Source organism: Chlamydotis macqueenii, chromosome 4 (assembly GCF_036417535.1).
Source record: "Chlamydotis macqueenii isolate bChlMac1 chromosome 4, bChlMac1.mat, whole genome shotgun sequence".
Classification (NCBI taxonomy): Eukaryota; Metazoa; Chordata; class Aves; order Otidiformes; family Otididae; genus Chlamydotis; species Chlamydotis macqueenii.
This window is the reverse complement of record NC_141559.1, coordinates 41442645-41469059: the sequence shown is the minus strand read 5'-3', so window position 1 is coordinate 41469059 and position 26415 is coordinate 41442645. Positions and strand designations below refer to the sequence as shown.

Here is a 26415-nt window from a genome sequence, read left to right as displayed (position 1 = left end):
ATTAAAGGGATACTGAGACCATCAGCTCATCATAACATTATCTGCCTGCAAGGGGACCAATACTGTCTGACACACTCTAGCAAACATAAAACCTGCAGTAAAAATCACAGCTATGATACACCAGAGGAAGAAAGCAGAAGAAATACAGTGTTGCTTATGTCCCTGTATTAGCATAGTATTTGCTAAGCACTTTCCCAGGTAAATTATCACGTGGACCACATTGGGGAAAATAAAGAAAAAAAGAAAAAGAAATTTTTAAAAATGGGGAACCCTGGATGCTAGCTATCTAGCCAGAAGATAAAAAAAAAAAAAAAGAAAAGAAAAAAAGAAAAAAAAAAAAAAAAGAAAATTCAATCCTTCAGCCTTCAAATCTGGAGACCAATTTTACCTAAGCCATATAAACAGGCATACCAGTTTAGGCATTTGATTTTAATAAATGCTGTCTTGAACAGGGACTGGTCTCCACTTCTTTACATCAAAATCTTTCAGAAATCAAATGATCCAGCAAAAGGGGGAAATTCTTAATTTGGTACAATACTAGGCACACCTAGATATTTGAAACACATTCAGAAACAATCAGAACTATACTCTGAATGCAGAAGCAGCCAGGCCAGCTCTCAACACAGAACACAAAGCCAGCTAGTACACAGTACTTCAGATAGTATAGCAATGCAAATTCATTGCCTGAAAAAGACAAGGCTTATTAACTTAGAGGCAGCATCAGAGAATATAGCTATACTGCTTCTGAGCCGGAAATCCACAAAGAACGGCAGTATTTGGCATGAATTTGCTAGCAGAAATGCATCCAGACTTTTTCAAAAATGCATGTTACAGCATAGGAGAATTAAAAAAAAACCAAACAAACAAACATGCAAACATTTTTAAACTTAAAGACAACAAAACTTTAAAGTTCATAAAAATAGCAAGTTCCAATCATGTCAGATCCTAAAAAGGTTATTTCATTCCATCTTGCCCTTTTCTTTCATCTTTAAGTAATGCTTTCCAAGCTTTAGAATTTATCTTTCATTATGAAAAATGTAAAATGTTTAATACAATACACTTTCATTTAGTTTACTAGAATTATTTCAGAAGATGGTCATTCTAAAGCAAAGGTCACATTTCGTATAGTACTATGTAAATACCCAAACTGAAAGTTTGAACTGTAGTTGTCAGTTTGAAAGGAATGACTCTGGTTTCTCCATATTCATATGCATACAATGTGTGAACATTTGCATGTTTCTTTTGGTTCTCTGTATTATTGTGCACAATAAATAAGATGTTATTAAATATCTTTTCCCATCGATCTTTGCTTTTCTCCCTCTCTTTTTCTTTCAAATTACCTCCTACATCCGCATTGATATTGAACCATTTAAATTTTTCATGGATAACAAATCTTTTACACTTTTTTCTATAGTTTTCTGATAAGAATTCTACATATTTTGAAGTCAGTCAGTCTTCTTTTCATATATAGTATTTGTATCTACTCATCTGAAAACCAGACTGAGGAATTACAAAACACATTTGAGTCAGTTTGTTGAGTGAAATCAGTTTAGCAGAATACATGTCACACCAGTTAAATTAGTTATATTCTTGTGCTAAATATCTTGCATTTAAAAAAAAAAAAACAGATTTCATGACATTCTATTACTTAGGCTTTTGAAAACAAACATGCAACAAGAAATATTAGGCAAAGAAAAAAGAGCCTTCCCTTTCTAAAACATAGTTATACATCTTTATAATGTAGCTTGCCTTTGGGAACATTTTTTTTTAAGTATGACTAATATTTTCAGAATAGATGTACTTCAGGTCTGATCCAACAGAAACCTTCCTATTGACTTCCATGGTACGACTTTAAAAAAAAAAAAAAAAAGAAAAAAAATTGCAGCAATGAGGAAAATTCATATTCCTTTTCCCCATCCAAAGAACAAAGCTTACCAGTGAAATTTCCACCTATTACATATGGAATGACACCCCCTGGCCATATTCTTTCTGTTCGTGATGTAGCAGCTCTGGGAAATCTGTTTTTCTCATTTTTCCCTGAGAATTTTACAGTAGTTCTTCCTTTAGATGTATTATTTTGCTCAAAGCCTGTAATGATAATTAAAGCACTGAATGAGATCACACACACACACACAAAAAAAGAACAACTATCTTCCAGCAGGTCAAAGTTAAATTATTTCTTTACGCCTTTTAAAAGTAGGACATTGCTGTTATGCAACACTATTATTACTTAGTTTTCTGTTACATGCTTTAAATGAAGAATTTAAATCTTCGTTTTTCAAAAATATCTACAGTAACAATCTACACATATATTTATCAACTTGAAGGCACATTGTATAATTTCATCTAAATTTTCTCATTTGATAATAAAATCACAATCCCTGTGTATTTTTTTTTTTTTAAATAAACTAGGATTTTTCCAGCAAAGAAGGAAAGACTTTGGACAGACACAAAGTAACCAAGGCATTCACTGTTCCTCTCATTTTTATTGCAAGATCAGGAACAAGCAAGTGCATGACCACATCCTTAAAGCACTGGACAGAAAGAAGTCCTTGAAGTATTAGATTGGGTTTTATTATCAAGAATTACAGGGGGGGGGAAAAATGGATAAATCACTTGCAAAGCTGTATACACATGGAAAAAAGTCAAACAGGGTCATTTGTCCTTCCAATCTCCATCACCTGTAGCTATTATCAGTACATAGATTGTCAAATGAAAATGTGACATCCATTTTGATAGTAACCCTACAACACTTCTGGATGCAAATGTACTTTTTTTCATAAATGAGGTTTTGGAACCCTATGGATAAGTATTACTTCCATGGCTGGAATTTCTTTACAGGACCAAAAAATGTCTACTATTTTCAGAGATACTACCACCATTCATCCCATTACAGGCAAATCTTTCCCAAATCAGCTGAAACTTACTGTGACAACAGAAGAGGATAAGGATAGTTAGACAAGGACTTGCACACCGTAACAGATGCTGCTTCTGAAGCAGTTTAAGTTAGTATGTACATCAGGGCAGCTGATTAAAACAGATAATTTGAAAGGTAGTCAACAAATCCTACTCAGAGGGCTTAAAGTCTTATTCCTCATTGAAAAGTACACCTTCCCCTCTGGGAGTATCCCCTATGATACCAGTTCCACCCACGTGTTAATGGCTACAGTTCCAGGGCAAGACCATGGTACAGTCTCTTGGAATAGCGCTAGGGCTGGGAGAGCAGCAGAAGAAAGAAAGGGAAGAAGCTACAGCACGGAAGGCAGGGAGAAAGCTTTTGACACGCAAGAGGAAAAGCCTGCCTTTGCAACAACTAACACGTATCTTCAATTGTATCAGGAATTATATAGAAAATTTCAGAGATTAAAAAAACGACTCAGGCAGAGAAAATACCTTATCCTTGCAATTAAATAAGAGTGTAAATGAGAATTACACAACACCCTGCAACACAGGTACAAATTTCAGAGAAAAACTATTGTTACACTTAATATGCAGTCTTTGCTGAATCACATCACATGTTAATATCTATGTTTTACAATTTAAAATTTTTAATCAACTTTCTTTTGAACTAGAAGTAAGAAAATTATGCCAAATTGTATGCAAAAGATGACAAGTATTTATGTAATACTAAAATTGTAATTCTCTTATAAATAACAAAGATCATATGCCAGAGCACATCTGGAAAGGTAGTTACTGTGCCCCGGTTAATCCTACAAGGTATGCAGTGATGCATTTAGACATAATGTGGACACAATGGAGTTTCACATATTTTCCTTTTAGAGGCTGAGGTTTCATGACGTTAAAGTGACACCTTGTTGCATCAAATATGGTGAGTAAACTCAACCAGTATTAATGGAGATTCCACCTATATAGCCCACTATATTCATACTGACAAGAGTATGTTTAGTATAAACATGTTTGTTCAGTGTAACACACCATCAATGCTTTAAACATAGTATGAATCATCAGAATGCTGGATCCAGAAAAAAAAAAAAAAAAAAAACAACATAAAATCAGCAGCTATGCAGCATACCCTACTTGTACTGAAAAGACATTGTACTGGTATCAGTTGAACTGATAACTGTAAATACAGTCATATGGAAAAGCTAACAAATTTTTAATATGAGATTTAAAACTATGTATTTTAGCTTCCAGATTTGATGCTGGAAATATACCTCTAAGAAAATGCAACAAAAGAGTTAATCTCTTCATTGCTACTCTTTTACTATTTGTTTTATAATTTGTTGATGCCAACAGTAATACAGAAAGGCTTTAAAGTCTTAAAGTACTATCATCATTAATGTTCATGATACATTATCACATCAGGCAACCTGCTAATTCAAACAGTGAAAATACCAGAGCCAAATCTTCTTATCCTGTCTATAAGCTGATAGAGGGCACCTCGTTTTTTTGACATTCCATGCTCTCCAAAGCCACCTTTAAAAACAAAAGGAGAAAAAAAAAAAAAAAAGAATTTTACAAAAGTTAAAAACATGGACTCTTACACCTACAGGAACTATATAGCCTGGAGAGATTAGCAAATACCCCATAAAAACTGCTATCCATCTTAAAGGAAGTTTAACAATCTTCACTCGCATACAAATTATTCAAGTATTCTTGACAATGGAATAAAAACACATTCTTAGCTGAAAAATTTTCTAATATGCATTCCAGAATATAAGCCAACTTGTCTTTGTTATTCAGACAAGTCATGACAATTACATCATCTAATTATTATTTAGAGCTTTTTTTTCTTCCTAGTGACCTTGACATCCTCAGAGCCATATTGACTGACAGCTAAAAGCCTTACTCTCACAGAAAATTCCTGAATGCATGCCATAATCTTCTCATTTCAAGGGAGGGGAAAGAGGGAAAGCAAACACCCAAAGTTTCATCAGAAAAAAAAAAAAAAACACAACAAAACTGATACAACCTTTATATGGCTGATTCTACCATGAAAGATTTGGTTTTCTTCATCAGCATGAAAATAGATGTCAATGCACTCTAAAGGCTTTGAAATACCACGTGCTGGTGTATATTGCAGTAAGAGTTTGCAGGAATGTATATGTCTGTGTCATTTCAGCAATTAAGCTATTAAGTAGTTGATTACTTAAATGGCGTTTACCGTGCCATTTACTGAAATGTAACGCATTTCTAGGTTTACTGCATCTGCCACATACTCCCTTCATATATAATCCTTCCGTGGCTGCAAGTGCCTTTGCAAACACCAGTAAACCAGAAGAAAGTACACTGATAATACTGCACTAGTCAATAAATCATTCAGAATTGTTCAGAAAGTTTTGTGACTTACAGAAGTTTATAGTAGGTCATATTTTAGAATTCAGCATCTGTTATCAGACAAAAGAGTTTTCAAACTACTTTTACAACAGCAAAAGTAAAAAGATAGAAATAAAAGGACCATTGAAATCTCCAACGTCCACTAAAGAAGACCTTTCTCGACTCCCCATAAAAATTTCCAATATATATGTGGAAATTATATTTATTAAACAGCAACTTAAAAATCATATTACAGATGAGAAAATTCCATATAAGGCAAGTGAGTTTGTGTGGCTGCTCAGTGAATAACAATGTGTCTAATTATTTGGATTACACTGTCACATAGTTGCTGGCTCCCTTGAGAAAAATTTTCCAAATTTTTTAAAACATTTTAGATAGATGAGGTAATAGTTCAACACATTCCTTTTCAACAAGTTACATAGTAACTATAATATACACTACAGAGAACGTAACAATTCCATTCCTTGTATTGATCGTCATTAATGTAACTGTCTCTCACTTTAACATTCATCTTATAAAAAAAGGCACTCAGCTAAAGATTCCAAACAAATATTAAAAAAAAAATATTTAAAAGCATCAGCTGTTCACAGACATAACAAAAATCTCCAAAGAATCCATTATACTATAATTATACGATAATTATTTCTAGGAAAAAAATATTAAGCTATCATTTCTGTGTTAATACAGCCTGAGTATTCTATTTAGTGAAAGAAGAAGAAAAAGTATCTCACACAACTGATCTGTCTAATAAGAATAATATACAGCCTTGCCAAGACACAGTCTAAAAACATTAAAAAAAAAAAAAAAACAAACAAACCCATATTTGCTGCATCTTCTCATACTTCAGGGAGGAGGAGGAGGATACTTTTGGCAGTTTGGATTTATAAGAATAAATACCTAACAATTTTATCAGCTTCACTGTTGCTTTGTTTTGTTTTGTTTGTTTGGGTTTTTTTTACAATGATTATGTATATTACTTGGACAAAATGACAAATAAAATGACAGAGTCACACTCTAAGAAGCTCACGGATTAAGTATCTGACCTTGCAAATCCAAGCAGATAATCCTCACCAAAAGGAGGAGTCACATAATGTGAATCAGAGCCTGTGAGCCTCAGGATTTTTAATTAGTAGTTGCAATGAAAAATGCAACTCCGCAACACCATCTTGATGGTTTACATCCAAGTAGCTCACCCTTCTACCTGATGTCACCCTTAGTTTGGGAAGGTCAACAACAGAAAATGCTCCGAAATAAAGCTTGTAATTAATTATCATTGTGTCTGTAACTAAGGTAAAATATCAGTTTGTTTTCTATTTTACAGCCATTTTACATTCTTTTTCCAGTTGCAACCTAATATCAGTTAGTTAGTGGTTGATAATCTACTCTTTTGGAAATTAGAGGGGAAAAAAAAGCACACTGCGCTGTGCAGCTTGAAAAAAAAGACCAAACTCCTAGCTTATGCATCAAAATGCTGTAAATGTAGAAAAGTAATTACATATGTAAAGTGTAAAATTGAGTTCTCCAACTCCGTTTTTAGAAAAATCAAGATTGTTGAGGGTTCACTGAGAGCCATTACAAAATCATTAACTTCAATACTTTGGAGAACAAAGTCCAGTCCCACTGACCATTGCAGCTGCATTGATTCCTCTTATGCAATAAAGGTAGAAAAATTTTATCCAAATGTATTAGCAACCCTCAATAGGATGACTCAATATCCTGAATAGGATACTATCCAGAGGAATAAGGAAAATAGGATACTATCCAGAGGAATAAGGAAACAAAATTAAATAATAGATTAATAAGTATTATTAAAAACACCTTAGAAATGTATGTTATTTCTGTGGCAATTGACAAAAAAAAAAAACAAAACTGTGCTGTTGAAAAGAAAAAAAATAGAAAAGAAAGAAGAAAAAGGAAAATCAGTAGGCCAAAGAAATGATTTGATTGTCCACTTCGAGGGGAAATGACTGACCTTGCTCTCTACATTTTGTCAATAAAACTAGCGCATTAAATACCTTCAAAGAGAATTATAACTATTTTTTTGGGGGGAAAAAGGGGGCAGGGAAATCACTGACTCTATGAGGGTTTAAAAATCCAGTCTTGATCTAGAAAAGATCAAAGTTGTTCCTGTCTTGAAAAAACAAGTGTCTTTAAAAGTAGATAAAATAATTTTTCAAGTTGTTATAAAAATAGTCTAATCAGAGTATCTAACTAGGAAGAGTACAAATATTGTAAATAAATCAATATTGAAAGGCTAAATTGAAAATTGCTTCTTTGGTCTGAAAAATTCCTTTCCGGTCATTCCTCAAAGTGATCCTTATTTCCACACATCAGGAATCATCAAGTTAATAGTAGCACAGTTCAGGAACATACAGAACATGCTTAATAGAAAATAAATTTCAATTACACAATTATATATTTTCTAATAGCATTTTTTCCACACTTTTCATAAGTAACTTGGCTTTTTTGGTACCATAACCTGAAAGTTTACAAATTCTTAGTTATGAATTTACAAATCAAAGCCTGAAAGCATAGATATTTTTAGACATTAGATAGATATCCATTTAGACATTGATTATGTTCTCTCTCACACACACACTCATAGATATTTACACATAAATAATATCTCTTTATCTATCTGTCTGAATGTCCAACTGCCTGTGTTAATCAGGCTGCAGCTTCTGGCACTAATGCACTGCATGTTAACAACAGCAAATAAATATGTATTAAAATGTCAGATAAATAGTTGCTTTTTAGACAAGGCAAATTCTAGCAAGGATGACGTTCTTGTGTTGCTTCTAGATCTGGGTACAGATCTAGACAGAACTGAAAAAAAGAGCAAAAGGAGGAGTTGTAATCCAAGATTCCCAGTCTCGTCTCCAGGATTCCACGTAAGTTCTCCACAGGGCATTTGGGCTCTGCTATCGGAAATTGTTAGCAACAACAGCAAAGCTTTGTACGATTTCCTTTCCCATATGACCTCCTGCAGAAGAGACTTACAGTTTCTACTAGCTTCTGCTCTTCAGTTCAACAAGATATTTTTCATCAGAAATGCCAAAATAAAATTAAAATTTTAGCTTTTCTCTTTCTTTCTCGAAAACAAATTTATACTCATTGTGTAATAACTTTGTAAATTGTAAACTAATATTACCCAAAACAATATATAGACTTTCTACATTTAAAACAGAGATTGCCTTCTATGCAGAAGTAAATAACAGGAAAAATAAGTTAATACAAGCTTAAAATATCATACCTGTGTTGTGGCCAAGTCTTTCGTTGGAGTGCTGCGTAAGGTCAATCGTCCTGTCAATTTGAAAGATTTTTAAGTCTTCATCATCTAAGGCAATATCTCCCCAAAAGACAGCTTTAAACAAAAAAGAGCTCCATTTAATTAAAGAATTTATTTTGACATTAAAACTAATCTGAATATTATCATGCCATGTTACAACCCCTGGGAAAATAGATGACAAATATATATTTATATCACATATATTTCCTTACTGATCTATATTTTTATACAAAGAAACAAAACTATCTAGCAAAAAAAACCAAATTTGTTTCAATATTCTCCTAAACTCTTGGGGTCTTTTTAATTTCTTTACACATTGCCTAAATGCAATCATTCAAATGTAACGTCAATCTATTAACAAATTTTCAGCATATGTGTTGTTTTCTCTACGTAAATACAACAAAGCATAAAAGACACCGAAACATGTTAACATTTTAACTATGACATAAAAAACATACAGTACTGAGAAAATACAACCTTTACATTTTCTAACATCTTCCTGAAAATAGGAATTATTTGAAGTAATTTTATTATGTTACAATTACTTTCTATATTACATTATGTTTGCCTCAGAGAATTAATACGGTCATCACTTTTCTGTTAAACTGAGTGAAAAAAAAATTCTTTTTCTTTTCCTCTTGTTTTATTTGTATGCTTTCCTTTTATAGTTAATCTCACTAGTAGGATTCTTTCAAATAATTTGCTTTTCAAAGCTCCAGTTTTTCCTTCTTCTCTTTAACCTTTGTTTGGCCTTTTTGATGGTTTTCTTCTCCTTCTTTTCTTGTTCTCTTTCAGGCAATCTCAGTTTTTTTTCTGTTCGACTTTTGCATAGCTAACTTCCCTAAGCTGCCATCACAACTCAATGAACCAAGATACAGGTCCACTTGCAAGAATTTGGGATCTATAACCTCAGTCTTTCACCTCTGCCTATTTCTGCTGAGATTTTACCCTGAGATCTCCCTAACAACTCAAACTTATCATTAAAGCTGAACTCAACAGGCCATATCCTCAACTGCTGTGAATGAAGTTAACAGAGCATATACCAATTAACAAGAGTTGAAGTGGTTGTTTATTATCTTAATCCAAATTCTTCCTTTTCCCTCTCTTCACTAACTCTGTCAATAGCTCTATTATTTGTCCCCTCAGAGTCACAAAACCCCTGGGTTCAATTTTAGTTTTATCTTCAACTCTTTCCCTTCTTTCCCCCATCCAGAAGACATCACTAACACTGCTTGGTTGTTATACAGTTTCACAGCAAATTGCTTTCTTTGCTTCCATACAACTAATTTTGTCCAAACTCCAGCCATTACCACATCATTCTCTCTGGTCTACTTCCATTCAAACTGATCCTAAACATTATTGGTAACCAGCATTCTTCTCTGTCTGTTCTTTATACCATGTTGTAGAGACCACTCATCAATAACACTCTCAGTAGTTTCATGTTGCTGCAAAAGTTACCTTTTTCTTATTTATTGATGCTCACATTCATTAGTATTTAATAAAATCCATATCCAAAAAGTCTTTACTTAAGCAAAAAGATATGTATTTCTAAAGAATTCCCAGATATTACATTACTTCCTCCTATCTCCATTGTTTTTCTTGAATGCAAGGCAAGTAGAAGAAATTACACTGACAATGCCTTTGGTCTGCCTTGTAAAATACGTTGAAAAAAACAGATCATCAACTGAGTTCTAAAATGAAAATTAAATTTTTCAACTAAAAACATAACCAACATCTGATGTCTTCCTTCAAAATGGATATTTCCATGTATAGAACTTTTACACAAAAAGATAATGTTTCTTAGAAATCACAAATATTTGAGACCATTTCTGAAGCTGTTCAGTCACTTCTAACACATTTCTGAACACTCTCCTTCCAAGAAGAGACTATTGGAGCTAGGTTCTCTAATGTATTAACTAAAGTTAATAAAGCTAGCACTGAAGGAAGAAATATACATGACTGATTATTTAAAAGTATAATGGACAGTTTGGAGCTTTCTTCAGGCCACTGTTTTTATGATTCAGGGCAATTCTGTTTTGCAGAAAAAGACAAACCTGTAAAAGACAAACACGATGAACAACAGAAACTTTGATAGAATTAACTCCTGTGACTTTAGCAACAACTTAATAATTGCCACTTTAGTTTTATTGAAATGAACCTGTGATTTTCTGAATTAATTTTTGTGCAACTGGGAAGATATATACCTAGCAAAAGAAACAACCGTTATCTGAATGCTTTTTAATTTCAATATAGTCCAAACAATCAGCAACTGAGACAAAAAGGGAGCTGATAACTACTTTTTAAAAAATAAACTATTTTTTTCCAATAAAAGGTCTGCACTAAATTTAAATTCTGCCCTTCAAAGCCTGAAGCACAACCCTACCTGAAATATCAAGAAAAAATAAAAGCAAGTATTTCCCTGTTAAACTGTTAAAGTGTCCTTTAATATTCTGGAATGCCTGTGTAAGTGTCAAACTACTTTGTAACTAGAGAAGACCGTATTTTTATCTCCTGCCTTAACATTTTTATGGCCTGAAACTATCTGAAGAAGTCACTCTGGATACTTCATCATGTCACACACCAATCTTAACCTTACAGAAAGCAAGCAGAGGATTGTTTGGGTATGCAAGGCATGATGTTGAAGATTTTGCTAAGAGCATGTTAGGATTAAGAGCTTTATTAGCTCCCTCTAAGGAACTTATGACAGAATTGACCTGTTCAGCTCTGCACCTCCCTCATTTTCCACAGATACTTAATTCGTAAGTTTATCTAGAAAATTAACAAGAATCTGATAACTAATCCACTTAGCATGCAAAAAGAAAAAAAAAAAAAGGATGGAAGAACTTTAAAAATTATGCAAACAGAGCTTTAAGGTATTTCTACTTTTTCTACTTATTTCAGGTTGCTTCATATGATCTTCTATCCTATCTACCTATTCAGTGATCAGGAAAACTTGGTGTTTACAGACAGCTTTTTAATTTAACTTGAAAATACAATATTGACAAGAAACTTAGGAAAAATCTAATGAAAATCTGAGAGTATTAATTACAGCAGGAAACTATTGTTCTTAATAAAAAATTAGATCCTTTTGTCCAATACTTGATAAAGATATATATACCCTTTTATACTAAATTTCATGCAACTTTGTTTTTATTGTTGGGGTTTTCTATGTTTTATATGACCACTACATTACGCCTTTACAGGAAATTCGAGAGAGAATACATGCATCAGTTTCAGAAAGATGGACACAAACTGATTATGCAGTAAAAGTATATTTTTCTACAACAGTGGAGAAGGATTTATGTGGAGCTGTTAAAACAGAAAGTGCTCTTCACTAGCAGACGCAGTTCTGCTTTCACACAAGTCAAAGCCCTCAGCCAAACATCACCTTCAAAAAGGTCTTATTTCATTAAAAGACAGAATACTGCCATGTAAAGCAGTTAAGTTTGTTACATGCAAACAATCAACTACAAGCATGAGAACAAACAGGAAAACAAGTAGGTTGTCAAAGATATCTGCCATCCAGAGAAACACACCTTAATATGACCACACAAGTAATGTGATTGGAAAGGAAAAATAAAATACAGATCAAGCACAGGAACTACAGCTATATTCTGCTCCTTGTAACAGGAACTATTTTATTTTAAATAATTAAGATTCATCTGCAAAGCTCTCTTCCAGTAAGACCATCACCACATCAAATATCCAATTTTCTAAAGGCATTAAATATGCTTCTAAGGATAGCAAATAAAACTAAATAAATAAATAAAAATGAAAACTGTTTTAAGTATATGGATGTACACACATGGAATGAATCAATTAGCGTACATATCTAGGACAAAGGCTTTCACTTCTTTCTAGAAAATGGTCGGAAACCCATGGAATCAGAAAGAAATAGTGTGGTTAAATCCACGGGGCTCTGTTATACAGTAGGATGGCTTATTCTGGGATTTGAAATATCAATTAGCACATAAGCCTGCAAAACATATACAGGCGTATATATTCCTTATAACTGCAGTAACAAAAATTATCTACGTCAAACTTCCATCACAATTAGCCCTATGATTATTAATTTGTACAATTCAAATCATAAATAGTTGGTTTTTATTAAAATATAGTCCTGATAGTATTCACAGTGACGTTAGTAACAAAGTATAAAATGCAATTAGGAACAGATTACTAGTGTTTGTCCCTACAGCACAGCAGAAGAAAGCCAGCTCTACCTTGGGCTAAGCGAGGAGCACCCAGCTACCAAGGACAGCTCTAAGAGACCGACACCAGCAGAGACACCCACCATCCGAAACCCTTCTCATAACGTCATTTATTCTGATGACTGTGCAGACTAAAAAATGTTCAGCTCAGGTACAACTTCCCGCCATTTGGAAGGCTTGTGAAAACAAGATTAGAAAAATTCTTTCTTAGACTTTCTCAAACTGAGATGTAAACTGGGATCAGCCACACAGGTATTCTCTCGTTCTGTGAGCAGATCCAGAATTGTGACAGGGAGATTACTCCTGTACTGAGAAGATACCAATAAATTGATTAAGGCAATATTAGAAAACATTCGAAGAGCAAAGCTTCAGATTCTGGTATGCAACTGAGAGGGGAAAGCACAGGGAGTTTATGCTTCATCCCCTTCATAGAAGCTGCCAAGAAAAGCCAACAAAAATATTAGTTAACTGCAAGGCAAAATTGAAATCCGAAGAGCTCCTTTAACGTCCTTCTATACGAGGTGGGACACCCAGCACTTTTCAAAATCTGACCAGTAATTCATGCAGCAGGAGGTGCCCAAAAGTGTGTTGGCGCAGGTTCACGTAGGTATTCATCTAAACCCACGTGTGCAGTGGTTCCAATTAGCAGCCTCTTCTATAGCTGAGTCATTGAGTACTTCCCTGGAACAACACAGCTATGTGCATTATAGTCTGTCTTGGTGAGTCATTTCATTCCATACAACCCATTCACAGCTTACATATCTGACTCTAACTCTGAACAGAAAAAGGAAAATTGAGAGCTAAATAACTAAAAACAATTTCACCTCATTACAAGGAAGACAATGTATGCTACTGTAATTAACCTGATTTTGTATTCCCATTGTCTTCAAATCAGTTCAGTCTTTTCAAGATTTTCAGGTGCAAACCACTTTTCTTAGAAATCATTAAAATGAGAACAAGACAGGGCAAATAAACACCAAATGATCTTATGAGCAACCACAAGCATAAGACTGCATACTGTGCCCTGAACACTTTCTATCATTGTTTGTAATGAGTGCTACCTTCAGCCATAATCATGTAATACATTTCTGTGTTACCATACAGAGCTCACAGACCTCTCAAAATAAATTTATGAATTGAAGTTGAAATTAATTTAATCAAGTGTTTGATAATTATCCAAATCATTTTGACTTTTTATTAAACAAAAACATGACAGGAAAAAAAAAGTTAAATAAAACTTTAACAACATTAAATAGAAGACGAAGGCAGTCTATTTTCACAAACACACCAAAATATGAAGTTACCTACTTCATTGGTTTCATCATGCAGGATTTAAAATCTGTGCGTGACTATGAGCAAACGTTAGTAAAACCTCTTTTTTTACTTGAAAATGCTCACATAGATACACCTGAAGAGGGATATAACACCTCTGACTGGCTCCTTCCATGTTCCTATCTACTGTAAAAGTAAATTATGTAAAATAGCAAGCTTATTAACACTCATACCAGTTCTATTTTTCAAAACTCCTGCTTCAAACTCCTAACCAGAAAGCCACGACTTTCCCTATCATTTCCACTTCTATCAGAAAACAAAATAACAATGGCAGAATACTTTAAACAGCTCCAGACTATACACCAGTTAGAAATACATTCCTCCATTCTTTTCAAAGTGATATCTTCTGACAACAGCTCTCACAGGCATCCGTAAAGTTTTCCTGAAATCAGCTAGCTTGTGTATGGCAGACATGCAGCCTTAGAAGTACAAATTTTAATGCAATTTACTCAAATCTTCAATGACACAATTTCCCTGCAACCTGATGACACGTTACATGCAACTCACCACTGTCTCACGTTACTCACCGTTAGAAACTCCCCCTATGTTTCCCACAGACAATTCTTTTAGCTTCCTTCCTTCCTTTCACCATGTGTTCATATTTATAGGCAGGGTGCTGGCAAGGCAACGTCCCTGTTGAGGCCAAGTTACACTTGTGGAGCCCCATCTGTGGTCCGTAGCATTTCACTGCAGCTCCTTCACGCTGTTCTCCAAACTCTGCAGGAAGTTATTACCAAATTGACCCAAACAGGATGGGAAAACAACCAGGTATGACCTGACTGTGGACACAAAACAGCTGTAGGGCCAAAGGCAGGAGAAGATAAATAAATGCTGGAGAGGCATCTCCCATTCTCTAGAGCCAACGGGTTCCAGACGTCCCTCCCAGGCGCATGGCAACCTGATCGTAGCACAGATGGGCTACCGGTTAAGCGGCATGCAGCACTGTGGCATGTTCCAAGTTTTTCAAAGCAAAAACCATCTCCAAAGCAATACTCTCAAGGAAAACGGAGTATTTGCGATGTCCTCTACAGAGTAAAATCTTCACTTATCAAAAGAGACATTTGTAGATCTTGATCTTTGTGAAAGAGGACACTAATTTGCTAGACATGTTTCTGTATGACATAGCATAAATCTTGATTTATAGATGTCCATTTCATATGACTCTGAGCTAACTACAGCTTTTACTTTGTTCTTAGCTTGAAAGTAGTGACTTTTTCAATTCCTTTTTTTTTTTTCCTTTTTTGAGGGACAGTTTTCATATTCTTTTACAATTAGTAAAAAAAAAAAAAAAATCTTCAGAAAGCAAAGACTACTTTGACAGAAGTTGCAATCTTAGGTAAAAGGACAAGCTTATTCCCTGAATGTACTGAACGCTATTTTTAGGACAGGCTCTTTAACAATGCAACAGCTTCTCTGTGAAAGGTTTGGTTCTTGGTTGAACTTCAACCTGGCAAGCATCCTGCCCTCCAGTAACTATTTTCTCCTTTTATCCAAGATCGTCAACATCACACACACTTTGTAACTGGTAAAATTTATTCCTCATGTAATCAAGCACTTAGAAAGGAAAGCCACAGCAAGAAACCAGTGGCTCTCAGAAAGATCAATGGTTGCCAGAAATACAGGGCAATCACAGCTAATTCTTCTTACCACAACAAATGCTAACCTGCTTTATATGGAACCACATGCAAGAGTATCATCATGTCCCAAGCCTGTCACTCCTCCTGCTGCCAGAACAACAAAGGCAGTGAGGGACACATTTCTCCTGCTTCCTGGGAAGGGTGCATGTCACCCCTAGCATAAGCCACTGCCCCAGTATTTGCTGACCTTTCATTTAGTGATAATAGACTGTGGTCTGTGGGTCACTGGGGTTTTTCTTCTGTCCCCAGTCACCTGCAAATGCAGACTTCTGCTATAGCTAGCTTTATTAAGGAAGCTAGAAAACTACATGAGGGGGAAATTCAGGTCTATAATATCACAACAGTCATAAGTACCTCAGTTAGCCCTGTATGACCTTTATGGTGCTATAATATTTATCTTCATACTACTCTGAAACTCCATCATCCTGTGAAAAGCCTTAGGGTCAAGATCTACAAAGTTAATTATGCGGCTAAGCTTTCTTACAGTAGAAAGAACAGGCTTCATGAGGTAAAATTATCACTCAAAGTGAAATCTTCTTAAAAAATATAGAAAATACATAGATGTATAGAAGTAGAAAGAACAAAACTATTTTTTTTTAAATAAGAATAGAAATTAAGAACAGAATTGAATTAATATTATTCCTTAAGGAATGGGAAAATTCATAACTTGAAAAATAAGCTGCATATGACAGAACACAGAAAATCCCTTGCTGGAAAGAAAGTTATCAGTCTGAGCATGCGCCTACACGAAACAGCTGTTAGGGCTGAGACAGACACAGAAGCTGCTACAAGGCCTCCTCAAAGACACAATCATAGAATCATCATAGAATGGTTAGGGTTGGAAGGGACCTTCAAAGGTCATCTAGTCCAACCCCCCTGCAAGGAACAGGGACATCCCCCACTAGATCAGGTTGCTCAGAGCCTCATCCAGCCTGGCCTTGAACATTTCCAGGGACGGGTCCTCCACCACCTCTCTGGGCAATTTGGTGCAGTGTTCTACAACTTGTATTGTAAAAAATTTTTTCCTAATATCCAATCTAAATCCACCTCCCTCTATTTTAAAACCATTACCCCTCGTTCTATCACATCAGGCCCTACTGAACAGCCTCTCCCCATCTTTCTTGTAGGCTCCCTTGAGGTACTGGAAGACCGCTATCAGGTCTCCCTGGAGCCTCTTCTTCTCCAGGCTGAACAGCCCCCCCTCTCTCAGCCTGTCTTCATAGGAAAGGTGCTCCAGCCCTCTTATCATTTTTGTGGCCCTCCTCTGGACCTTCTCCAACTGGTCCATGTCCTTCTTGTGTTGGGGGCTCCAGAACTGGACACAGTACTCCAGGTGGGGTCTCACCAGGGCAGAGTAGAGGGGGAGAATCACCTCTCTCGACCTGCTGGCCACGCTCCTCTTGATGCAGCCCAGGATGCGACTGGCTCTCTGGGCCGCAAGGGCACATTGCTGGCTCATGTTGAGCTTCTCGTCCACCAGCACTCCCAAGTCCTTCTCCTCAGGGCTGGTCTCAATCCATTCTCCAGATCAAAAGCCTTACACATTTTCATTTGAACATCAAGAAAACAGAAAGCATCATCAAATCAAGTGAACTACCAAGCTAACTGATAATGCACAGCACAAGCCAAAGGATTAAACAAAATGTTTCATTCTTCTTACTACACTCATATTTATTAACTGTATCTATTTTGTATACAATTTTGTATGATATTTTACAGCTTTTTGTTTTCCTCATACTGTCTAAACTTCAGGTCAAAATAGCTTCTCTAGGTTCACAAAATAAATTACATTTTGTAAGTGAAGTACCATACCGTTCATAACTTTTTCCACATGATTAACAAGATTTTTTTTCTCAGAGCAGACTTAGGTAATTTTAAATTAAAATAATACTTTCATCATCATGAAACAATTGTGCATCACTTGAGCACAGTACCAATTTCTTTGTCCCAGAAACTGAATTCAATCAGTTCAGCATGGTTATTAAAGGAAAAATAATTTTCTTGTTTTACTTGTCAGTTTTGAAATATTATTTTCCTTCTAACCAGAAGGTTAAAAAGGACCTAGACACTTACATGTATAGATTCCTCCACATGAATATATTTGGGGACAACGGAAGTGTTATTGTGTAATATCCTCCGTTCGAAACAAATCAGTTTCTTGTTTGAAGACTTTGATGCTTCAACCTTGAAGTCTCAGAACAGAAGGAAGGTAACAGCACCATCTGAAGATAGGAAACTGCATAATTATCAAACAAACCATCGAACACTGGAAATAAAGTTCATTTGGTTTCCTAGAGTTTTGCAGCTCTTGTGGTCTTCAGCCCAGTGCATGTCAGTGTAACTTGGGAAGAGCAAAGGGGATTTCAATGTTACTAGTAAAGCTCACTTAAGCAAAAAATCATGCAACCCAGGGAAGGCAGAGGCAATTTACATGCTAGGTAGCTGTAAACTAAAAACTTTGAAGGAGTTTGGAGTTAGGCACCTGCACCCTGACCAGTCAAGAAGCATGGAAACTTTCACCATATGATTGTCATACAGAAAAGGTACCAGAGGAACAAAACTACATCAAGTGGAAGTTGTAAGATGCACATTCTTGAGCAAAGACCATCAAGAATATAAATTTGGTCCATGCTTCCTCTCCCATTAAGAAAAGGCACACAGGTTCAAGCAACAAAGGTTGAATGAAGCAAGGAAATTAAATCAAATAAAGCACAATGGAAGAGAGCTACAAAGTGGAAAAAAGTAGGTGAAAGAATGTGGCCACTAGGAAGACCACGACCACACAGAAGGCAAAGAGCTACAGAATATTTAATTTTATCCATCTGCAATTATTTTTTTTTTAAGAGAAAAATTTCAGTGAGGCAGAAGAGCTGGAAAAACCAAGATAGTTTCAGACTTTCCCTAAATGTTTGTGTTTCAGAGGACAAAGGTAAAAGCCCTTATATGCTTTTCTACTTTCCAGACTTTAAAACAAAACAAAACAAAAAAGTTAAGTTCCAACCTATTCAGCAGAATGGAGATATTACTGAATAGTAAGGAATTCAAGAATAAAATCCTTTTCAAGTTTGAAGAACAAAAATAATAAAACACTCAAAAGTCACCTAAATAAACTACTGAGGGTGTGGGGCAAACCATTTCTGTTCACAACTTCAATTTAACATCCTAGCCTTTCAGTGACAGAGCAAGTTACAGGGTAAAAAGTACTGGTTTTGATAAGCTGAAGGAATGGTTTTATATACATTACAGGAAAAGGAATATTTTAGATGAGTGGTTCCCAGGTCTTCAGTCTTTGCAAGCATGTTTTCCTAGGGTTGCTGCTTCCAAAGACACTCAGGCAAGTCAAGTATAAATGGTGGCCCTGGAGGAGTCCTGGTGCAAGGACTGGAGGGACTCAGCTCAGCACAAAGATCACCGGAGTCAGCAGAGCACAAGCACAAGCACTGTGCAGCAGCCTTGAGGGGGAAGCAGTAGTAGCTCTCTGGGGATTTGGAGGACAATCCAGAAGTTGACTAATTTACAAAAAAAAAAAAAAAAAAGTTGAGAATTACTGCTTAGCTAAGGTATCTCACTTTGGAAATACCAGTCTTCAAGAAATTTCACAAACATAATGTCTTTCCTCTAGTGCTAGAGGTTGTTACTATAGAGTATAAATGGGTAAGGAATTCACTAATAAATGAGATAACTCCTTCTGGAACTTTTTGTGCTATGACAAAAAGAGGCCACATATATGCTTTCTTTAAAACTTAGCATTAGAGTATGATAAACACATCACATTAATGTGTTACTGTGTAGCAGTACTGATCTAGGTGAAAATCCTCTCCTTCTGTATCTTTTCCTCATCTTTAGGAAATGAAAAAAAAATATATTTCATTTTCTCACAGGCATAAAACCCCAAGTAGGATAAAGTAGTACCTCTAAAACAGAAAATCCCTGAACAATCATTAAATGCAATCAAAGATTTATATAGAAAGCCAAATGGCACAGAATCTGAGGGATTATCTGGCATTCAGGATCAAGGTTCTCATCGTACCACATGAAATAAATAATGTTCCGTTTGCACTGTCTTAAATTTACACATGGAGAATTGTTAAACTGTATAGAAATAAACCCTTATTTAGGCTTCAGAAGTGATTTCCATTATCAGCTGCAGTTTCCTGTTTCAGTAATTTTTGTTATGAATCTCACTTAAGTCACTCCATCTCAGTTCTTAGCACATCATTCCGTGACCTGGCTCTGCGGAAGAGACAAGAAAAGGGACTGAACAGCTCTTAACGTTGCTTTTTTTGGCAGTGATCCTGTGCTTAATACAGCAAGTTCTGGGTGTTGGACCAACATAACTCTATATGTCTATCCACATATTCAGTAGATGTCTTCTACCACTTTTTTTTTTTTTTTTTTTTGTTACTGGAGTACAAATTCTAGTCAATACAGTTAAAAAGTTGAAGCATGATTGCTTTACTCTGTATCATCCAATTCACATCATGGTTTAAAATAGAAATGAGTCCCATTCGTCACTATTTTGCTTGCTTATAACAGAATACTGACTTTTTTTTTTTTTTAAGAATTTGTAATTTTAGGGTTGGTTTGGTTGTTTTTTTTTTTTTTTCCCCATGGAGACTCTGCACAGCTGCTCATTATTTTTTGGACGTAGTAAGCAAAACAGAAACTGAAAAATCATCCTCAGAGTTAGTGAGACAACAGTAAATGTACAGTGGAAAATCATTCATATTATCTAATGCCTAATATCAAGTTATTAGCTAGAATTTAATGCTGCATACATCTGAATCTTACATAGCTTAATACTCTGAGCAATTTTAGCCATGATAGTACTTGAGGAAGAATTTATACAATCATTCTAATATTTTGCCTCTTGATAGATACAATGAAACCTCATTTCAGTTTTGCATTTGTTCCCTCTTGAAAAACACTATTCTGCTATACAAAAACCAGGGCTGCGTAGCTGCTGAAAGCTTTTTTAAGTCCTTGTTTTTAAACAGTAAAGAGTATTGGCCTTTTGTGAGTGCTCTGTTGCAAGCCAGCGGAATCTCCGCCCTGTTCTGAAGAGAATTATACATGTTGCACGGAGTCCAAACTTACTCACTTCCTAGGTTTTGGCATTGTTGGTGATTCAAGTATCATCAACAGAACTTAAGCGGGGGAGGTAGGGGAGCGGGTGACAAAAGAAATACACAGCTTCAACTTTCTCCTGTCCCTACAGTTTCTTTGCAAGATTGCCTTTGTCCCCAATCTTGTGAGGCTGCACCACTACTGCCGCACCTAAGCTGCCATAAAATTGATTCAGTCAAATTGTGCATATTTACAATGGTATTTTACATACAGACTTCATTTGCTACTTGTTTGCAACTGATTATCAGGCTAATGCACCAAAAACAAAATAAGAAAAAAGCAATCTAATAACAAAAAACATCTATAAATCCCATGGATTTTAATACAGACAATCCTGTGGTGTAAAATGGTACCTGCGTAGAAGTTCAAGAATTTTACAAATCTTAAAAGAAAGCAAATAGTTATACCTTGGTTAAGCTTCCTGTTTGCAGAATTCCAGCCTCATGCTGATCCTCATTTTATAAGGCATTTTAGTTTGCATGTCAAACAGAAACACTAAAGGGCCAATCCAAATAACAGACCCTGACTTTTTCTCCGCATCTATTATTCTTCTTTTCTTGCCTCTATTAAGCCACTGCAACTTCTTGTGTACTGCTTACCACCTAATTTCTTTAACTGCTATATAATAGCAGCCCATATGTTAGTAGGAACAGCATACCACAGCCCGTTTGCCATCCCACCCGCAGACATCGCTTCTCCCATTGCGACTGCAACAGTCTTAATTACAGCTCTTGTTTGTGGGAATACAGAGAAGATAGATACAAAGCATTTAACGGGTTTTAACACCTACAGTTTTTAATTAATAAAGACATTACTGCCTAAATTAGTCTCAGAGTATTTTTAGACGCCTTTTAATACAATTCAGCAGCTGGAACCAAGGACTTGAGCCAAACATGATGTTTCTAGCCAGCTCACCCTGGGCTAGCATGGTCTGCTGGCTCCGAGAGGTGAGTCTTTTGACAGCAACACAGTGGTGGCCTCAAATAACCTCTTAATAGATCTCTGGAAATAGGAATTACACAAATACTAAGCTTCCTTCAAGCTCAGAGAAAATACAAATATTTAATACAGCTAACATTCAGAACAAATATGCCAAATTAAACATCACCCTTTTCAGAGAACTGCTATTTACCCTATGGCACTTAGTCGAAGAATTTTTGAAATATCAGAGCCTATGAAGATTTTAGGAAATATAGGCTCCTTACCTCCCAGATGATCTTTATTCTTTTATGTTTTCAAAACAAACTGTTCATAAATAGACATGAATATGTGGAAAACCACAGCAAAAGCACTTGACCAAGTAAAATGAGTGCTCAGAAAACATGCTGCTGTATCACTTACCCTTTGAGTCGATCATATGTATTATTACTGTGTTTATAAAACATTGTCTCCAGCACAATATCCAAATGTTAAATGAAAACACCTACATTATCAAGAGGCATACTCCTGTAAATATTTGAGAGATTTCTGATCTACATGTGGGAGGAAAAAAACCCAAAACATACACTTTCTTCTACCCACTCTCTCTTGTCATACGAATCCTGTTCTGTAAATCAATCTTAAATGTCTACATTTCTCACGTAAAAATTGTGAGATACATACTTGTAATAAGTACACATACTTGTAATAAGTCTTTCCCTGAGTTAACACAACAGTAATTGAAGACAGAATTCCTAATAAAGGATAAAATGGAAGGATTTGCTTAGCCAGTGCTCTGAACCAGTGCTTTTTAAGCCAGCCAACACGTTGGTCTTTGGAGATGAGAGTGCTCAAATAATACAGTGTATTCTGGGACAGATGAGATTTCAAGTGAACGACCCTGGGCCACTCCCAAAGTTTGGAAAGGAATGCCAGTCACCTAAACTTTAAATTGTCTGTTCACAACCAAAATATTCACAGACTCTCATTTGATAGGAATTTGTCTGTTTGAAGCTCTTCTAGGAAGGATTATAAAACAATATTTCAGATTGTGGATTAGTAGCATGAATACTGCTTCAGGTATTAGAGAGCTGTAATATTTTACACTCCTATTGTGAAAGTTAGCGTCTTTCAGTTATAAGTTATTCCCCAAGAACATGACTCCCAAAAAGAAAATAATTTTATCATAACATTACTGTTACTGGCACAAATACATTTAAGTGGAGAATTCATTCAAATGCCATATAAAAATTAATCTGTAAGAGTGTCAATTAGAAGCACCTTCACAGATGTGAAAATCACTGACACTTGTAGTTTATAAATTAATCTTCCACTTGTTTACTTCTGAAAGTACATTTATTTCTATCCCTGAAGATGAAAAAAGCCCAATATTTCAAAGATATTCAGATTTTTAATACAATCAGTAGAAATAGATCATCAGAATCTTTTAGAAATTTCATACTGATTTTCAACTGTGGAACTGACATATTAATCTTAGAACTAAAATCTAAAGAGGCAGAGGGCAGAATAGAGATAGAAAACTGTCATGTAGTCTGCAAGACATAATGTGAAAGAAAAAAAAAAATAAAATTCTGTACTACAGGACTTAAGATGTTTTTCTTTTTTTTCATGGCAGACGAAAGGAAGAAGTCTAGCTCTAGATTGTGAATATACCAGAAAACTGTCTTTGTGGCATCCTAAAAACTTTTAATTTTGATTAATGTCTTAGAAATTCATGAATGCACAAGGGACACTTCAGAGAGCAGCAAATGACCTAACCCAAAGTTTGAGAACAGAAGACATCTTCATGTGCTAAAATGACTTCATCTGTTTTCATAAAACATGGGAGGAACATCTGGCAGGACAGGAAAGGATTCTGGAGTGTTTTAAGGCATCAGAGCTGAAGTTAGCAGGAGAGATTTGGGGGCTGGATTTTCTTCTGATTGCTTGTTTGGCTTTGGCAAAGGGGTACATCACATTTCTTGGACTTGGAGAAAACAAGCTGGAACCTCAGAGTCCAAAAGCGGACAGAAAGGACTGCAGGATTCCTACAAATCTTGAGAAATTACAGTAAATTAAAGATCTGTGGGGTGTGGATTTTAAGAGATTAAGACGAAAACCTGCAAAACAAGCATCAGTAGTATACCACCTGCAACAACTCCATCCATTTGTAAGAAAACACTAAAAAGCTTCTGAGTCACTAAAACCAATACTTCTGTTGCCAGTCCTATGCCTGAGTTGACTAGACCGATCCAATCTGTATGTTGCAATTTGTGATGCTGAACTACGACATGCCTCAGAGGTTATTTACTGGATTTGCACTGAAACAAATTATCTTGATAAAATGAGACAAACATTTCAGGTATATAATGTACTCTGCTAACTCCACAGGGATACTTTCAGCACCAACAAAAATCCTGAAAAGCAAAATGCAGCTGCCATTGCTCTCATTCCACAAGCTGTGCTAGTTAACTAACAGTGATAACCAGCTCATACTCTGTCTTCCAGAACCCAGCCCAGAGCTACGCGGTATCGCACAGCATCTCGGACACCACCTGTCAGAGCGCTGCCCCAGGGGATTTCACAGGCGGCCTTGCCCGACAAAGAGTCCCCTCCAATGCCTAGTCTCAGCAAAGCTTCATGTGCGAGCATGAAAACAATTATATGTTAGACTGTTGTTGCTAGATCAACAAATATGTTTTCTTCAAGTACGGAATCGAACATTATTAGTTCCAACATGGGAGTATGAAAATAACCTTATTCCTAATGATTACGTAATGGATTTTTCCTGTTCTCCGTGTTTCAAAAATAGAACTAAAATTAAAGTCACCGTTTTTGGTTAATGTATCTTACTGGGTTTTCCTTTTAACTCCCAAAACATAAAAACTGAGCAGAAATCACAAAACATGATAACAGAACGTATGAACTAACATATCTTATTTTTTTCCATGTTAGTTTCCAGTTTCTCTGTCCAATAGCACCCAAATTAAAAGTCCAATCACATACCCAAGCAAAATTTTCATGGAACACCCAGAAATTCATTGTTTAAACAACACAGCACTTAGTAATACAATAAAAAGATTTCATTATGAAGTTCTGTTAACAGAAATATGTAACTGGTTGAGCTACTGAATTCAGAATGTTGCTGGCACCATCAACTTCCCGTAATTTATCAAGAACCATTTTAAAAACAGCATGTTCCTTTCACTATTCTTACTGAAAACTTTTTCTGTGATACTTCCAATTTGAAGCTGACCTTGCTTACTTGGCTTCGGACTTCTATTTTTTGAAGAACATGTTAACACTACCACTCAATTTTCATAAACCAATACCAGAAATGTAAATGTAGAGTCCATTCCTCTACATGAGTTTAAAATATATCAAGTCAGAGAACACAATTTTCTGACACTATTACTGGAATTCCTACCATGCAATAAAATTCTGTAAGAGCATCTAACTGATAACATATTTCATGTTACAAAATAATAATAATGTTAAAGCAAAATGACTGAAGTCTTACTGCACAGCAAGATACAGATAGCCAGAGCTTAAAATTACTAGCAAAGTAATGAAGATAAGTGGATTCTTAAAGCAGGAGTTAACTTATCAGACAAACTTTATGCTCAAGAGATAAAAGAAATTACTTTAAGACTTTTAAATCTCTAGGTTAATATAAGATTGATGAACTAACTTTGTCTTTAGTTTGCTAGCTATGTCATGCCTTCATGTCAGAAACTAAGTGTTTCTTCCATACGCAATGAAGTAATTACCTCCACATTACTAGCATTAGTCAAAATCAGTCATATTAAATTGATTAAAACGGCCTCTTGAAAAAAAAAGGCATAATTAAGCACAAAGAATGATCATTCAGCTGCATCTTTTTTCTTGCAATAATTATGTCTTAGCTTCAAGCTATACAATTATTTTTCAACTAGAAGAATATACAGAAACATTTATGAAAAATCAGCAGGGCTACTGTAAATGTAGGCAATGAGAAAGACAGATCGTAAGTGCAGAATGACCTGGGCTTGCTAAACTGAACACACAGCAGTCCAAAACAAGAGTTAGATGCTAACTCAGGTGGATGTTAGAAAGTTCATGTGTTTAGACTATGTGTACGCACATGCATGTACCTGTGAAGAATGGAGGTCACATTATGGGAAGCCAGACAGCATCCAAGAAAACAGACCCCCCAGAAGGACCGTGGGTCTGCACAATATGCAATCTCAAAAACCAATGGTTCGGTTTGACAGCAGCCAAGAAGTAGTACACATCTTTTCACTTGACTGGCAACTGAGAGGCAGTTCTTGGCCACCTTGTCAGACTGTGCATACCTCTGGCCACCACCTCATCAGAGAAGCATTAGGCACATGGCTCAAACAGTCTGCTTGATGTCTTATCAAGCTGGCAAGCCATGGAAAACAACATGGGCAAGAGCTGGGGAAAAGCCCATGGTACAGCAGGGATACAACTGGATGGAAACAATGGAAATTGCTCATGACCCATGTACCAACTGGACACAGAATTAGTAGAATGGTGAAAAACCAGGTAAACACGATTTTCAGTACAATATTATGGCCCAAAAAGTCTAACTGATTTTAAC

At 35.6% G+C, this 26415-nt stretch overlaps 1 protein-coding gene across 1 annotated transcript in view; it reads right to left on the bottom strand.

Annotated features, from left to right (window-relative positions):
- Positions 1 to 26415, bottom strand: part of TLL1 (tolloid like 1) — a 139155-nt gene that overhangs the window by 70076 nt on the left and 42664 nt on the right. Inside the window, exons 2-4 of the mRNA XM_086746653.1 lie at positions 8552 to 8662; positions 4357 to 4437; positions 1936 to 2088 (exon numbers count right to left, since the gene is read on the bottom strand). Of these exons, the coding sequence (XP_086602779.1) occupies positions 1936 to 2088; positions 4357 to 4437; positions 8552 to 8662 (345 nt within the window). The remainder of the gene's footprint in view (positions 1 to 1935; positions 2089 to 4356; positions 4438 to 8551; positions 8663 to 26415) is intronic.